The sequence below is a fragment of the Haliotis asinina genome, chromosome 1 (genome assembly GCF_037392515.1).
Source record: "Haliotis asinina isolate JCU_RB_2024 chromosome 1, JCU_Hal_asi_v2, whole genome shotgun sequence".
In the NCBI taxonomy this organism is placed as follows: Eukaryota; Metazoa; Mollusca; class Gastropoda; order Lepetellida; family Haliotidae; genus Haliotis; species Haliotis asinina.
The window spans coordinates 10,322,128-10,339,398 of record NC_090280.1 but is presented as its reverse complement, the minus strand read 5'-3'; the positions used below and the strand labels follow the sequence as shown (position 1 = coordinate 10,339,398).

At 38.4% G+C, this 17,271-nt stretch overlaps 1 protein-coding gene across 1 annotated transcript in view; it reads right to left on the bottom strand.

Moving 5' to 3' along the window:
* LOC137290678 (dynein axonemal assembly factor 8-like) overlaps positions 1–17,271 on the bottom strand; it is a 63,266-nt gene that overhangs the window by 23,905 nt on the left and 22,090 nt on the right. The window contains exons 18-26 of the mRNA XM_067821796.1: positions 16,297–16,570; positions 15,932–16,169; positions 15,386–15,581; positions 14,693–14,787; positions 13,479–13,590; positions 12,658–12,781; positions 11,473–11,563; positions 9,492–9,577; positions 6,889–6,958 (exon numbers count right to left, since the gene is read on the bottom strand). Of these exons, the coding sequence (XP_067677897.1) occupies positions 6,889–6,958; positions 9,492–9,577; positions 11,473–11,563; positions 12,658–12,781; positions 13,479–13,590; positions 14,693–14,787; positions 15,386–15,581; positions 15,932–16,169; positions 16,297–16,570 (1,286 nt within the window). The remainder of the gene's footprint in view (positions 1–6,888; positions 6,959–9,491; positions 9,578–11,472; positions 11,564–12,657; positions 12,782–13,478; positions 13,591–14,692; positions 14,788–15,385; positions 15,582–15,931; positions 16,170–16,296; positions 16,571–17,271) is intronic.

Below are 17,271 nucleotides of genomic sequence, written 5' to 3'. Positions count from 1 at the left end.
TTGGCTAATAGACTGAAGCATTTTTGCAATGACTTACTGAGCAGTCACCAGATATCCGTCACTTTGATTTATCGAAGAAAACATTCCGACAAGTGAAAGCAGCTTTAGTCATTTAGTAACCAAGATTATAGATGTCAATCACTTTTGTGGAAACCATGATCAAGATAGGTGCAGACAAACAAAGAATACTGACGATCACAAAAGAAGGACTTCAAAGTCGAGATTTACAGATTCTCCCATGGATGACACGGCAGGACTCTACAAGCTGAATCCTGACACCAGGCCCCATGGGCATAACAAATTTTATTTTAATTATTAAGTCTCCAAAATAAAAAAGTTTTTTTGTATTTGAATGTCCTGATCCTTACATTTAAAATGTTCACCTGACGGCCAGGATGCTGAGTGCTGGCCAGGATGCTGAGTGCTGGCCAGGATGCTGAGTGCTGTGATCAACACACATCCTTTGGATGCTCACAATCACATTTCACGACCATAGAGTGAAGACGACTATAACCAATGTTCATACCATATTACACTCTTACCCAGATTCATAAACATGGTTTAACTGCTGTCAATAATCAAACCAAACCATTAGATCAGTCATTCTAATTGCTTGACTTGTTTCGTCAGGACAAAAATTACTAGCGATTGATTTACGGTGAGCTTTTTCATCAATTTGCTTGTCAGTTACATTCCCTTGTCCACAATGTGAACACCCAGTATCAATCACTGTGAATACAACCAATCATCTAACAAACAAGACACAGACAGGGACCACAGATATTAACATCATAATCATCATTAATATCCCCATGCTCTTATTTACGACATCAATAAAAGGCATTCCAAACTGCTTTAGAAATTGCGATTCTAAAGTGCCCGATCCCCATGAAAGTGATGCTGTGCTCTTCCTCCAAACAAAGACATCAGTCGTCAAGCATAAGACCATTACCGCCATTTTAATTGTCTATTACAGAGTCGTCAGTCGTCTATTTCAGATCAGGTGATCATACATTTCACTCCCTTCATGTCAATAGCGTTTCTGTTTTAATCTAAACTCACTGAAGCAGGGGATTGGATTAGTTAAACGTTTTCTGCCTTGCTCTTATTAACAATGACAGAGTTTGAGCCATTGCAAAAGACTGCCAGTGTCAGCAGCAACACTCCTGACTTGAAAACCGTCCCATTTGCTGATGTCAGTCACATTTGAGGGAGTGTCAATAGACGTTGTGACAAATCTGGTTATGCTGACATTCTGGCCTCGCTGGCAGCATTGATAGTAAACACGCTCAAGTTGCAGGTATTTGTACATCATTAAAGCAAAGGCCTGAACAAGTCTCTCACATTTACTTTGGCATCAAAAACAAACATCTAAAGATAAATGTGAAAACACTTTAACATGGAGTAGCAGATTTAAAATTAATTTGTTTTCCAGGAATTTAATTATGTTTTTCACCATTCCAAGCATAGTCATCTATGGATGCTACTGAAATGTGGAATCTGTGACAGAAATATAGAATAAAGAAAGATTGAGCCCAAATGCATAATTATGGGTGAGTGAGTTGGGTTACCAGTAATCACAGATTTATATACTGTGAGTCTGCTAGGGCCATCAAGGTTTGTTGGTGGGCATAAACCAATACTAGCAAAAAGATAGAAAAAAGAAAGAAATATTAAAAATATATCTTATCAGCAAAATGATTCTGTTTAACGTCTGGATGAAACACATATGAATATGTGAGTATATCCATATTATCTTCTACCTATTAATCCTCTCAATGAATTAATGTGCAAAATATTGGTTCAGTTGTTCCTTATTCAATGGCACACCAACTGTTTGGAATCACCCATCCTGTTTACAGTGCATTGTGCTGAAATTGATTCTGCAGGCTAAAGGTCAACAAACTATTAGTTGGTAACAGAAATACGTACATATCAGTGAAAATATGTTTCTTGCCAGCTGTTTTGTGTTTTGCTATTTCATTTATCCAAAGTCTGTTAATTTGGACATGCTGGAAACTAAATTACACTGTTTTTTCTTAAAAAATACCCAAATCATCTATGTTTCACCCAAAGATCACGAAAAAATGAAACAATTAAAGGCTTCATGTCATGTCAGGTCCATGTGGGAGGAAAGTCATGAAAGCTACAGACACTAGGCACTTTGGTGAAACAGTGAGATGGGGAATGGAAGAAACATTGAAGAAAAAGGTTGCAAAAAGGCATAACATGTCAAACAGCAAATAAAATTGAGATTTAGACTGACATTATTTGCTTTATCTGCGAACAATAAATACTGATGACAGCCATCTTTGAGTGCACTGTTTTCACCATACAGAACAGAACCTGGTTGTTGTGGGACATTGTGACCTGCATGTATTGCCTGGTGGCAGCAATGAAACAGATCCTGCTGCTACTGCTGCATGAAGTTCAGGCAAGATGAGAGGAGGGACGAGACATGGAGTCTCTGTGCAATTTTATGTCTTCCCCGCTCTTCCTGTGCTTGAAGCATGGCAATAACAGCATGCACTCTTCATCACAAGTCATGTACATTTAAGTGCAAATAATAAAACAATGTTAACCTGACTACACAATTCTTTCAGAAAGTGAGGGTTCGACTGTAATAAACTTTTGCACAAACAACATTCCTCTGATGTTATGGAAAAAGTAAGGGGCTGCAACTATGCTGTGACATTCACAAGCAAGGTGGCTCATATTTATACACAGAAGTCTACCAGACACTGCAATTTGGAAGCTCATCAACACAAGTGGGTATCTTATCTCAGGTTTGGACATGACAGGTCATGTCACGTTCTGATACATTACTAATCATTCTGATTCAAAAACAAATTAAGCAAATCTTACAAAAAAAATTAAAGGTCTGCACACTCAGGAATATTCCTGAATTGTGTTATCTTTGAAATGATAAAGCCTGGATCAGACAATCCTATGACTGATGTCATGAATAGTGACATGCAAACATCGATGCCACAACCGATCCATTTTGAAGCCTCTTATGACATAGTTCTAAAGTCACAGTGAATCATGTCATTGATGTTTATAGCCTAGTTGAAACCCACAATAATACGATGGGTTGACAAGGTATGGGTTAATACAGGGACCAGATGGGACCCAAACTCATGGTCTGGCACACCACAGGTGATCACTTTATTCAACTCCATTATCACTTTTGGGCTTAATATCCTCATCAATGTCAAGGAAAATTAACACAAGAGGGGCATTTAATCATTTGCATGCAGCTTTACAAGTGTGATGTCACCGATGTAACACTACCCCACAGAGCATAGACGCTCTGTGACAGTTACAGATTTCACAAATGATTGAAAACGCCTATTCCAGAGACATTCAAGAGATTAGAATCATTTATAAGAAAATGAAACAATAAACAAAAAAGTTCAATTTCAATAAAATGTTGTCACTGTATGATTGACTCACACACTGATCACACATGTGAATTTGACCATGCAGAGGTCGAGTCTAATCTGTTCGCATGTAATAAGGTCCCTTCTTCAACGCTCCTACCACATGTCATAAGATTTTATGGGAGAGCTTCTTATGACCCTTCTGTCTCCCCTGGGATCTGGCTTTAGAGCCCTAGCGTTTCAAACAGCGTAAAACAGTGAAACAACATATTTATTTTATTGTGGGATTAGACGAATCAATAATCATCAACTTGAGGTCAAAGATACATGTCCTCTAGAGGACCACGCTGTCCTCACTAATCTAGCCCTCCATTTCAATTCTGTCCAGCTTTTTAAACATGTCCTCATTAAATAGCCCATCCAATATGCTTTTCGACGATGACAAAGCTTGCTAGGAAGTTAATTGTGCATTTTATTAACTTGGATTGTTATTGGGAGGCGTATCTAATGAAGAAAGACGGGCACCAACGCCAGTTGAAATCACAGTGGAACTTGTAACCATCTTACCCGGTACACAACATGAACAGAAACATTGATTTTTTGGCCCCAAGTCAATGACGCGATGAGTGAGTGAGTTTAGATCTATGCAGCTTAAAGCAGTTGAGTCATTACACAGAAGATGACAAGAAAGAAGATTTTGCCTTTTGTGCCCCATGGATTCTGTTTTGTCAGATCATTGTGACTGATTACTCTTTTGTGACTGATGCTTCAAATTTCTGTTTTGATCAAATGTACATGAAACCTGGTGTTTGGCAGGACAAGCAAATGCTGTAAAACCTCACTAGCTAATGAACAGGATCATAGAGTGATGATCAATGTATCAGCCTGACAACAGTAATAACAAAGGGTCTAACTCTGTTTCAGGGGAGCTGGCAAGAAATTATTCACTGAATTGAAGTACAGCCTGTATAGGAAGTGATGGACTTTCCCATCCTCCCTCCCTGGTTTACAATGGAAATGTGTGTACATTTGAAATAGTTTACAGGGTTTTAGCTTCACTGTTCTGGAAACGCCAAAAGTTATTTTCAGTGTCCTTACTGGACCTTCCATGTATCATACTACTGGAGAGAAGAATGCATCTTGAAGTCTTCTGTGCATTATACTTCTGGTGAGAAGATGCATCTTGAAGTCTTCTGTGCATTATACTTCTGGAGAGAAGAATGCATCTTGAAGTCTTCTGTGCATTATACTTCTGGTGAGAAGAATGCATCTTGAAGTCTTCTGTGCATTATACTTCTGGAGAGAAGAATGCATCTTGAAGTCTTCTGTGCATTATACTTCTGGTGAGAAGATGCATCTTGAAGTCTTCTGTGCATTATACTTCTGGTGAGAAGAATGCATCTTGAAGTCTTCTGTGCATTATACTTCTGGTGAGAAGATGCATCTTCAAGGTTTGCATGAATCATACTGCTGATAAATGCTGAGTTATAAAGCCCATAAATTTATCTTTACAGTTTGATGTAATAAGAACAAACTCTGATAAGCATTCACTGAAAAATTATCAGAAAGATTTACTACTGAAGAGAAGGATGTATTTTTCAGTCTTGTATTCATCATACTATCGGTGAGATGGAAATGTGTGCATAAAGTATCACTACAAGCTAAAAATTGACAATTTAATTAATTACTGCAAAAAAGCCCATTAATGCTAAGTGTTAAAAGACCAAGAAAATGGCTGGCACAAAGAAATCGAAAGAAAGACTCAAGATCGCCTTGTGTGCAAACGCAACTGGATCGGTCAAAATCAAGCCGTTTGTCATCGCAAATTCTAGACATCCCAGATGTTTTGGAAGAGACTTTAATCCAGAAATGTATGTCTGATATCGGTTTAACAAGAAAGCATGGATGACATCGGATGGTAACGCCATCGGATATGTCTTGTGATTGGCTACGATCATTTGACAGACAGATGCGATCGACACTTGACCTTATTTTGTGATAAAGCTACCAGTCACAAGTGTGCCATTGTCAAACTGACCGGCGTGAAAGTTCATTTCTTGCACCCAGATACCACATCGCAGAACTTTCAAGGTGCACTACAAGAAATATCTCGTCAAGCATTTCATCCAGTGAGCTGAAGATGACCGGCCACAAACGCTTAATCTCCGAGAAGATTTCTTTCACAGTGAGTTTTGTTACATGTATGTATAATCTATCCAGACATGATTGTATGCATTGATTGGTTGTTATATAAATATTCAAGTTGTTATGTCTACAAACTGTAAAATAAAGTCTTTTGAAATTTGTATACATTTGAATATTTTTGTATTGCCATGTCAAAGGGAAGTAACTCTACTGTAGTGGTGTTCATAAAAGTTTGTTTCAGCAGTCCGTACATTTCACTAACAGAACATTGTTGATGAAAAATAGAAGTGTCTGGATTAACACGGCCTGACTGTATATGGTCTCTGAATAAGCTCAATGTCTTGTGACAAACACAAATTCTACTACATACTATCTATCTCAGGACATTCAGTGATGCACTGGGCACATTCTGCCACAGAAATCTCCCTAGCCAGTTACATCTCAATTAGTACACACTATCTCGGTGCTGCCACTTGACAAGATGAAGTCCTGGAGCTAAGCAGTAGAAAATCATACAAACATGACCTATTTCTAACACTACGAAATGGTTTCAACTCACACTTATCACACCAGGGACAGAGAATTGTCTAAAGGTCATGACTGGAAGTGTTCTTGTTCACTGCATGAGATAAACATGGCACATAGGATGATGTAGAACAATAATCTGTGACATGTTCTACATCAGTGAGTTTTCCTGAAACGTATAGCAACAGGACATTTCTCTGATCATATTAACTTCTGTGAGCACATTGTTCAAAGTCATGACCAAATCTGACCAATACAGTCAGTCAGTGTCAGCAAATGTAGCCATCTGCAACACTCCTCCATGTACCCTCAGTTATTTGTTTGTTGTTTACACACACGAAACAAGGATCTTGCCAGATGGTTACCTGTAAAAAGTAGAGTCTGGACCACACACTCCAGTGATTAACATCATGGGTATCGATTACAGTCAGGTCCTGTTAATCCAACATCTGTTTATCGGCTTTATCCAACGCTTTTGTTGGTAACAAATTGAATAAACGTAATTTAGTCTCATTTATTTACTCCAACATTCTTGTTAATCTGACAATTTGCTGTGCAATGGACGATGTCATATTACGAGACATGACTGTACAGAAATCAGACAGAATGACATGCATCAATCAAGACACTTGTTCCCCTTTCGCTACGAGTTTCACAAGGCTAGTTCAAACATGTGCTTCACTTATCTGCTACAACATAGAATGTTTAGCACATTAAAGACAGTGTGATATCCCAACAGTGAAACAGAAGTGAGCTGTTATCTAGCCAGCCACTGAACAGCAGCTATACATATAGAGATGTCAGGTCGCCCTGAGGGAGACACACATCAACTGACCTGTTTGATGCTGCTGGGACGATGTATGTAATCACCAAACTTTCTCAGGATGGACTCCGAGGATAGGGTGCTGGAAAGTAAATTGATGAGATTAGCGTCCATCTGGAGACTGGTCATTGTTACTGTCGTTTTTCACCTTTCCCGATGCCCCAAAGCAGGTCTGTTTAATGGAACTAGTGTTTAAAGAAATCTGTCCCTGTCAAAACTAAACAATTACTGTGGGGCAAGCTACAGCCTCTAGCTGTCTGTTGGGCCAAGGTCAGCATGTTGGCATTACAAGCAGCAACCTTTCTTTGGACGCAAGAAATAAAGAATCTGAGAATCTGTTGCTCACCCGATTAGTTACGACACACACATACATTCTGTCAACATGAAAGCTTGGGATACTATTATCAGTGCAATTACAAATCTAATGATCTGATGAACAAGAAAACGAGGTCAACAACCCAAACTGCTTTTGTGGTCCCTACATCAAGCAAAGTCTCCTTGATTGAATAAGATTGAATTGAGAGTAACATTCCCGATATTTTAACACAGTGGTTTCACAACAAGAGTGTGAATCTAAAGATATAGCTACAGATCACTTGGCACCTTATAATTAATGACGTAGATGACTAAAAACATGGCATTCATTGCTAACCATACTTCTTTGAATTATATCTTAAACGTGAGTGATTAAAATCAGAAGGACAGAAGTTATTCTGTATTGTAAACATATCACAATATACATAGGATATACTTATTGGATTAAAAACCATTAGTATTATACTTGAAAAAACTCACGTTAAACATTTCCTAATATGTGTTGTTTCTGGTTAGGAGGCACTCTCAGGTTATCCTCAGTTCAAATTGCTTTTTAGAAGTAACTTACAAGCACTCTTAGGCTGATCTGATATTGTACATCAGTTCAGTTTCATAAAGAATTCTTTTAGAGGATATTTACAATGTGCATTATGATATATCTTTCAGTTTCTTGGGCAGTTTTTTGTTACGGATTCTTTGATCTTGGACTTGCATATACCCATTACATCTTGTAATATTTCTAATAAATCTTCTTAATTATCTGCACATCAAAATACAAACTCATATTGTTGGAAATTTGTGATTTACAAACAAAACACATAAGTCCATTCCATGATAAATTTGATCAAATGTATACTCACAACAGAAACGTCTGTAATTTATTTGTAACACATGAAGCCTAGAATATATTGACAAAGTTTGTTTGAAAGAAGTGCTATGAAGTGTATTTTGCGTCAGCCAACATTCGTGATTTATGTCATTTCCAAAACATTAATTTCAATAAGAGGTTTTACTGTGACCAATAATCCAGTCATTGTTTGAAAATGTGCCTCATCACACTGATCAGCAACAGAAAAAAGTTTCACGATCGGAGACTTTTCCCACAGCCAGGTCAAAAACTAAACACTTGAATAATCTCTTTCGCATCTTGTGTGAATAAAAACATGAAAACTATCCAAATACTCAAGGAGCTCTATCATAGCTAAACTACACTGCCATCATACATTAGCAAACACAAAAAACCCAAAAAAACTTCAAATCAACATAATTTCTTTACACTGCAAAATCATTAATTTATATTTTTGGGAAAAATTTCTTTTGGAATAATTATTTTTTCAGTGAGAATAATGTTACATTATGAGAAAAAGCAGAGGCAGCAAACTGCTCCCATTATCTGTCCTTGCCAATCAATCTGCCCTGCAGTTCTAGTGTGCTGTTGCTGCCTGAATTCCCTGGACAGAGTCGACGGACTTAATCACACTTTATAACAGGCTTTACGCTGCATCCTAGAAATATGCTTGCCATACTGTTTCAACACTCTGTTTTCGGGTAAAATTGGGAAAATTGTGTCTTGTAATAAAGCTGTTATTTGGCTTTGCTTGGAAGCCCGGGACCATTGCCTGCATGATACTACATCATGATGTCAGGCATAGATTAAAGCAAGCCTATAAGAATAACAAATGAAATGGTATGACAAGCTGTTAAGAATTGTCAAAATTAAGTGCCTGCCTTCAAATACACTGATATCAAGAGTGCTGATAGGTTTTCACTCTGTGTATCAAGAAATAAGGTCACACAAACTCTCTTCAACCAAACATATTCAAATACTGTCCTTCACATACAACAGATATATTTTTCTGAGTCACTATATTGCTCATAGTAGCCTTGACCTTCCAAAAAAAACTAGGACAGATGATACCATATAACGTTACCCGTTGAAAACATCTAAATAAATATTTCTAATGACAGAGAATCGATAGAGAATATTACTAATATCTGTGTTTGTCCTAAAATGGTTTCACTGAATTTTTGCAATGATGAGTAACACAGTATAAGAAAATTGAAATCAGTGATTTGCTTGGTTATCACAAATCAATTGTTATCAAAGTCAATTTATTAATATAAAAAGGATCATAAATTGTAAATTATTCTTTTTTCCCTGATTTAAAACAGTAATGCATTTATATCTGTTTCATCTCTAATCTGAAATTATATGAGGAAAAGAAAGACTTGAATCTCTCCTGGCAACTACTCCTGTTGCATCCTGGGAAATCCCCTCGGAGTCTTGTCAGTTCACTCACCCTCCAAGGGCTGAATCAAATGCAAACACAGCGTTATCTCTTTGCAAGGCAAGGACCAATGTGGGGCCTGACGTCAGACTCGGAACCTGCAAATAGAATGAATTTAAAGAGACATGATCAATCTTACCCTCTCCTTTATTTCCACCCTTGACACCAAATTTGTGTAACAAACTAAGCAAGACAAGAGATCTCCTAACTAGGTTACACACGACAACCCTTGTTCAGCACATGTTAACGTGGAAGAACAATCCAGGAAAATGGTGGACTCTTAACTAGATTTCTGATTCATGGGAAAATACCAGAATAATTTCAGATAAGTTAATTTTCAATGTGTGACTGTGAAACATGAGATCTGTGATCAGAAAACGAAATCCGGTGTCTGTCAGCTGGTCCCTGCTCCATTGGTACGGCATGATTCACTCAGAGTCACACTATGGCTTATTCTATCAGCTGGACACTTTTAGAATTCCAATCCCATTTATTCAATCAAGGTAAGTAGGATCCAAGCTGTCATTTGTTACCCTGCATAGATGGAGAAGTAATCCTGCCAGAAACAATGGCAGATAATAGATTGAAATCACAACATGAAATCGTATCTACATGTTGTGTTGATGGTAAATCAACACAACAAACACAAATGTTGTATGGATGGGATGTTTTGGCTAACACAACATCTTTCAGCTTCTGGAAAAGGAAAGTTAATGTCACACAAATCTATCTAATGGGTGGTGTGACTGTCGTGACAAATTTATATGACCCCTTAATGCTGAGCTGGGCCTCATTTCACAAGCACTAAGGTGATAGTAAGTCACTAAGGTAACCTTAGTGCAGGGTTAAGGTATGGGAGTTAAGGTTAACCTCAGTAAAGGGTGCTTCGTGAAAGGATGCCCTGGGCTTTAGATCATGAAAATCATGTGAGTTTCCAAATGTTCAAGTGTAGAATCCACAGTGAACATTAGCACATTGCAAAGACTGCACAGTACTGTAGCATATGGACATAGCCTGTAAAATCTGCATGAGCTCACTCTTCGGACAGATGTTAGTTTGTCACAATGGTGCTTGACTGTAGTCATAATCAAATTTACTCAGTCTCTATTGATTGCAAGAACTTTCTAGTGTTTTAACAAGAATAGGTATTATGTGAACAGTGACATTTTCACCACGTAGGCGAGTCAGTGTGTGAAATACCCACTGATTTGCTAGCCCATGGCTAGTAAAGATCCAGTTGGGCCAGTAAATCTCCACATTGGCCCGACTGGCTCGTGATTTTTCTCTCTCACTGGTTTGTTAAGTTACAATGCACTTTTAAATCATGCAAGATTAAGGCCTGATAAATGCTGGTATTTTACGTTTCTATAATATTCTGCTCGGTTTCTACTATAAAATATCAGGTTAGTGAATTATATTGTGAGCCAGTAACTTTCAGGCAAAACTAGCCCAAATGGCTAACCAACTTCTGAAATGATTACATATTTAGAAGGTGAGTGACAGTTCATAAATAAATGTAACCAATTTACCAACAAAAAGAGGTTTACACCATTATCATATATGTCTGGTATTGTTGTAACTGCTAGATCAACTTGTGTGAACACACTCCCTACACTTGACAAGGATCTTGTGAGAAACACCATCAAAACCTTAGGTTTTATTACACTGTTTATTGTGAGTTGAGTTATTATATATATGGTATAGTTTCCATCCCTGTGTAGTGAACTTGATAATGAACTCCAATATATTGCCATAAAATAATGGAACATCATTAATGCAAGCAAGAAGAACTGGCTGTTTTTGCATTATTTTCATGAATCACAGAGTCCTGGTCTCGCTATATCGTAACATGTTTAGGTATTGTGTGAGGTCTGATGGTTGGTTCAGAACATTTGCCAAACTATACCAGTTAACCTCTACCTTTCAAACCCCAATCAGGCATTCATCTTAAAAAACAATCCCAGGTTGTGAAGAATGACGATAATGTAGCTACCTGTCTGAAGCTGCCAGCATCCACCAGGTGGAGAAAGTGTTCTGCCTGGGCTCTAGTGAACCAGAGCATTCGTGCCGCACTCAGTTCAAACCTGCAACACAGAAGAAGCTCAGCTCATGTTCAGGAATCTATAAACATCCAAGTACAATAACAGCAGTTTTCTCACAATATGTATTGCTGCAACAGCCTGTTACCTGTTATAGTGTTGCCTGCAGCCTCTGTCAAAACGATTATTTACAACTAGGTAGCCGAGCTAAACATAGCTCATGAATAAAAAATGCAAAGAACTAAAAATTATGCCAAACAATGTATTGGGCAGATGTAGTCAGTGTAATGATACAAGATATTTGTTCAGTTTTGTTTGCATTAAGTTTAGCATTGCACTCAGCTATATCCCAGTTGTATGACAGTGACCTGTAAATATTGGGTCAGACAATCTACTGACTGATATCATGGACATTGATCTCTGTAACTGGGACGTTATGATGTTCATCACAAAGTGAATAAATTCAGCTTGAATCATTGACACTTTTGATAAGCATAGGCTGCAAAAATTCTATGCTGAAACTTTAACTAGGCCTTGCAATATATATGTTTGGTGTTTAATAGGTAGTAAGTAATATTTGTTAGAGTGAAAATTGATTGAAAGTTTAAATTATACCATTGAAAACCTACAGGATCCAAAACAGGTAAAGTGCTATGACACTCAATGTTTAATTGTTTTCACTGAAAGTGTTTATTGCTTGCTTTTACTGTTACATGGAATGTATGGTTCAACATAATTCAGAGGTTGTCCCATTTCTCTTCAGAGGGGTTAGTTTAGAATCATGGAAAAATGCTAGCTCTAGAATGGTAAATATCAGGATGGGTTCTCTGGAAAAACCTGCACTTTTTGTGAATGAATGAATGAATGAATGAATGAATGAATGAATGAATGAATGAATGAATGAATGAATGAATGAATGAATGAATGAATGAATGAATGAATGGGTTGTCATGCATGACCTGGCAATACGAAGTAGTTGTAATTGTGACCGACATGGCATGGTGACACACCCAAATAACACAACCCAAATTTGTGGTCTCTTTCAAGCAATAGATTGCTTGTGAACTATTTTAGGCAACTACCTATGGTCACTTTTGATTTGTAACGTGTGTGAGATCTATTTGTATGACTGCACCTACCCATGTGTGAGTAGAGCGTCCAATAACTCTACATGTCCCAACCCCAGCTGGTCTCGGCCACGCCCAGTAAGCAATGGGGATGTCAGCACTAGACAAGTTGTCTGCAGCAGCATTTCATGGATTTCTGAAACACAGGAACATATACAGTAGCGCCAAGTACGATGTGGATACCTGCTCATTTCCAGTGCTGACATTTTCAACAGGCCAAGTCGGTAAAACCTTCATGTGCTGTGTAAAATTGACTTAATGGCTCAGTAATTTCAGTTTTATGATGCTCAGCATTGGAGAAAAAATGATTGCAGTGCACGGGTGCATGCTGACAGAAGCTCATTAAACAAGGATAGGTCTGGATGTGTAACAATGATAAGCAGATCCTTGGGCCACTGAAGTAGGCAACTCTGTTACACAAGTTCATAGATCACTAACCCACTTTTGCTTCTAAGTGCAACATCTCTTGAACATCAAGCTCACTAAAGTTACACATTCTCAGTTAAAGGGAAATAACTACTGCAAGAAACCACTGTACATCAACGGAAGCGATTTCCACTACTTTCATGAAGTCATACCAAATCATTATCTTTCTTAGAAAGCTGAAAGATGCTACGTTCAGATACTGAGACTGGTACATGACATCTGTTGTGGACAGCTGATTGGACAGTTAGTCAGACTCATTACTTCCTCTACTGCTATCTTTTACTGTTAAACAGAGACAAAAAGACTTCAAACTTCAGATGATGAACCAACACCTGATAAGAGTGAGTGTAAGCGTGTAAACAACAGGATTCATAATTAATATCTTGTCCAGATCAGTGACAACCAACCTGCCATATCTGTGCTGTATGACTCAAGAGCTTGACTGTGATGCACCAAATTTACATCTCGATTGTCAAAGTGATGTAGATCTATAGACAGGTCTTCAGCTGGACACATTATCTGTAACACAAATACCAAATGACCATATCAAACTGTTTGTATGACCTATAATGTCCCAATAATGTCTCCTGGTTTGTCAACACCATGCTTGTGGGGTTCACCAACTAAGAAAACATCTAAAAGCTATGTGCCATCACGCTGACATGCCATGAGATAAGAATCAAGTGTTTGCTATGAACATGACAATTTATCCCGCTGCTAGAGAAGAGTGAAATATAACTAACATATAGGCTAAAGCTGTGTGCAACAGTGAGATATTGCTTTCACATAAGGTGAAACATTGGTCAAAGCATTATTGTGACCGTGAAAATTAGGTCAATGTCACCCAAAAGTCATGTAAAACATGTAAGACGTAAACACATGTATGTCATGCTCTAATTACATAAGTATCTATGCAAACTAGATGTCCAAATATTTGTTAAAAAAATACCTGGTAATGAAATGAAATGATCCCGAATCATTGCAACGTCATTAAATTGGAATTAGTTATATGTCAGTCACAAAAACTACATCAGATTTTGACAAGTCTCTGAAGGTAATTTACATAAATTTATTTCTAAAATGTGAAAATAATAAAAAAGAGTTCATCTCTTATGTTTTGCAATATGGGAAACATAAACATCGTCCTTTTAATCAGTATGCCTCTCCCTTCTCTCACTACAGTCTGTTTGGGTTCAAATGACTAATGAATAAAACAATAACTTGAAATAGGAATAAGTGCAAAAACATAAATAGGACACATGGTTCTGAAACCTCTACAATCAAACGGATGTGAAATCTGACATCCTATGATCGATCATGGCAACAGTTCTTTTGGAAACCATCATGTAATATTGTGCTATTTTCACACTTCACACCGTGGAAGACAAATGGCTGGTGCAACAGTGCCGGCACACACTTCAGCGGCAACACAGTACAACCAGGTGTGACTGCCAACATGTGATATTCTGCTGTTCCACCAGCTGTGCGTCACCTATCGAGTACTCTTCCAAGATGGTGCATCATGATGTCTGCAGCTGTATCATGCAATAGATTCAACAACCTGCTCCATGGTATGGCAGACTGTGTCTATGGATGAAGAACAGTGTAAGAATCCACTTACTCCCTGGTTGACTAGTTCTGGCGTCTCCTCACAGCACAGACCTTCAGGGAAGAAGAAAGCCAGGTCCAGCATTGCCTGGTTGTAGTCATGGGAACCTGTGGATGGGTGATGAGAAATTCTTGAAACAGACATTCCTGAGTACATCACAGAGCTGGCAATGAACATACCTGTCAGTATGGACATCAGTGGTGACAGTCTCACCATTTTTGTGCATTCCTCTGATAGGCATGTGGTACTAGCTGCTAGCTCTGACATTTTCATACATCATGACGGCATGAGGAGTCGTGAAAATTGTGCACATATGTACATGTATACATTGCTGTTTATGTGTTTGCTTAAACTAAACTCAATATGGACATCACACACTAGACATCGTTTACACCATGCAAGAAGACCAGTACTTGGTCTTTTGGTATGACACAACTATGGGTCAAGCAGGGACATTCTATTCTCAAGTCGGGTGATCCACCATCCATTAGACAGTGCAAGTAGTAAGACATAGATTTATCATGTATCTATCAATATGTAAGCTATGGTGGAACAACCTACAATGTGTGGAACTGTGTCTGATGCAGACAAACCAGTGGTTGATGGTATGACAGCATGTGTCCATCCTGCAGTTACCCAGTATGATGTTTTCAATACCCACTGTCAGAATGTGTGTAGTGCAAGTCAGTGTGAAGGTGATCTCACCATAAAGGCCATTAGCTACTGTGTCACTGCCAAATGTTCCTCTCCACAGAAACTGACTCTGACGCCGTGCACTCTGAGGATCTTCTGGACCAAGAATGTCCACTAGTCGCTTGACTGCATTCTCACGTCGGAGACACACATATAATGAGGGACTGGACATTAGGTGGTCAATGTGACTCTTGCAAAGGGCAGAATCCTAGAGCAAAGTTAACAAAAACTATTTTCAAATATACAGCTACATAACCGGAGAAATGAATATTTTCATTGTCTACAATGATGGGAAGATTTTCAAAAGTTCTTGAAGTCAATAATCCTGTTAACTAACAGTCAATTACAATTAAACAGCAGCTAGTATCCGTTGAAAGGAGAGCTTCAAACAAATGTGAGATGTTTATGTCAATGTCAGATGCTGAAAATAGCACATTAATGCCAGTACACAAATGCTACCAGATTAATAAAATATTTGTCATGAAATTGTCCGTAAGACTCTGCTTTTATCTATTCACAGGAAGGCTAAGATGACTGGGTATTTTTACTGATACAAACCTGCAAAACTTCAGTAGACAGGATATGTTGAGCTTGTTGTGCACTTAAAACAGCCATCTTAAGTCCTACAATCTGGAATCCTTCTTGAGCTATTTTCTTGAAGAGTCTTGCCAGGTGTTTCACTACAGCTGATGGTTTAATGAGTAGAAATGTTGTGAGCAGTTGTGGGCCAGCTAGCATGAAGTCAAATATGTTCTCCTGTACCTGGGGAGGATGTGATGGGCTGGATTTCTTCCAGCTGCAGAAACATAACAGATGCATTCATTTGGATGTAAATTTGTAATATGCTGAATCTGAGGCAATTCGAAACATGACACCTTGGTGACCAATGTATGATAAGGACATCAACAAGCAAGAACCCTTACTCTGAAAGAGTCATGCTGTCATGAAGTCTTGACTCCGGTAGGTAGGGCAGCAAAGGCCGACACTTCGGGTCGGGGTAGAGGTCGTGACGTGAGAAAAAGAGACGGATGTAGGTGTAAGCTTCATCAGCATTCTGAGACATCATCTTGTCCAGGGACACCTTCTGACCCGACCCCACCCGAGGAGAGTGACCAACAGTAGTATTACGGTCAGGGAAGATACTTGTAAGGATCTTGAAAGCATTGACCCCACGGACAGCCAGCACTAGTACAGGTTCTGCAAAAGAACATTGTGTGTGGAGTCAGTTGTCAGAACATTGTGCGTGGAGTCAGTTGTCAGAACACTATGTGTGGAGTGTGTTGTCAGAACATTGTGTGTGAAATCAGTTGTCAGAGCATTGTGTGTGTAGTCAGTTGTCAGAACAATGTGTGGAATCAGTTGTCAGAACACAGTGTGTTGAGTCAGTCGTCCAAACATTGTGTTTGGAGTCAGTTGTCAGAATATTTAGTGGGAAATCAGTTGTCAGAACATTGTGTGTTAACTCACATGTCAGAACATTGTGTGTGTAGTCAGTTGTCAGAGCATTGTGTGTGAAGTCAGTTGTAGTTGTCAGAATACTAGTTGTCAAACAGTAACAATAGCTTGTATCACGTACATTGTTTATCTAGCATTAATACCATAACTGATCTTAGCATGATGGGAGCTCTGAAATGAGTTAATGTACAAGCAGAGATAGTGTCTGTTGAAGTGGACTGTGTTTCAAATTGCCTTCTAAACGACCGTGTAAAAAGGAGAGATTAAGCACCATGAGATAAACAAGTGCTGGACAAACACACATGATCAAAATTAAACTAGCAGCCAAGTAAGTGAAATAAGGTCATCTTGAAACAAACTTCCTATGGCACTGTGTTCACCCTAATTCAGTTTTGAATATCATGTTCACTACCATGCCTCAACATAGTTCAATAGACAAATTT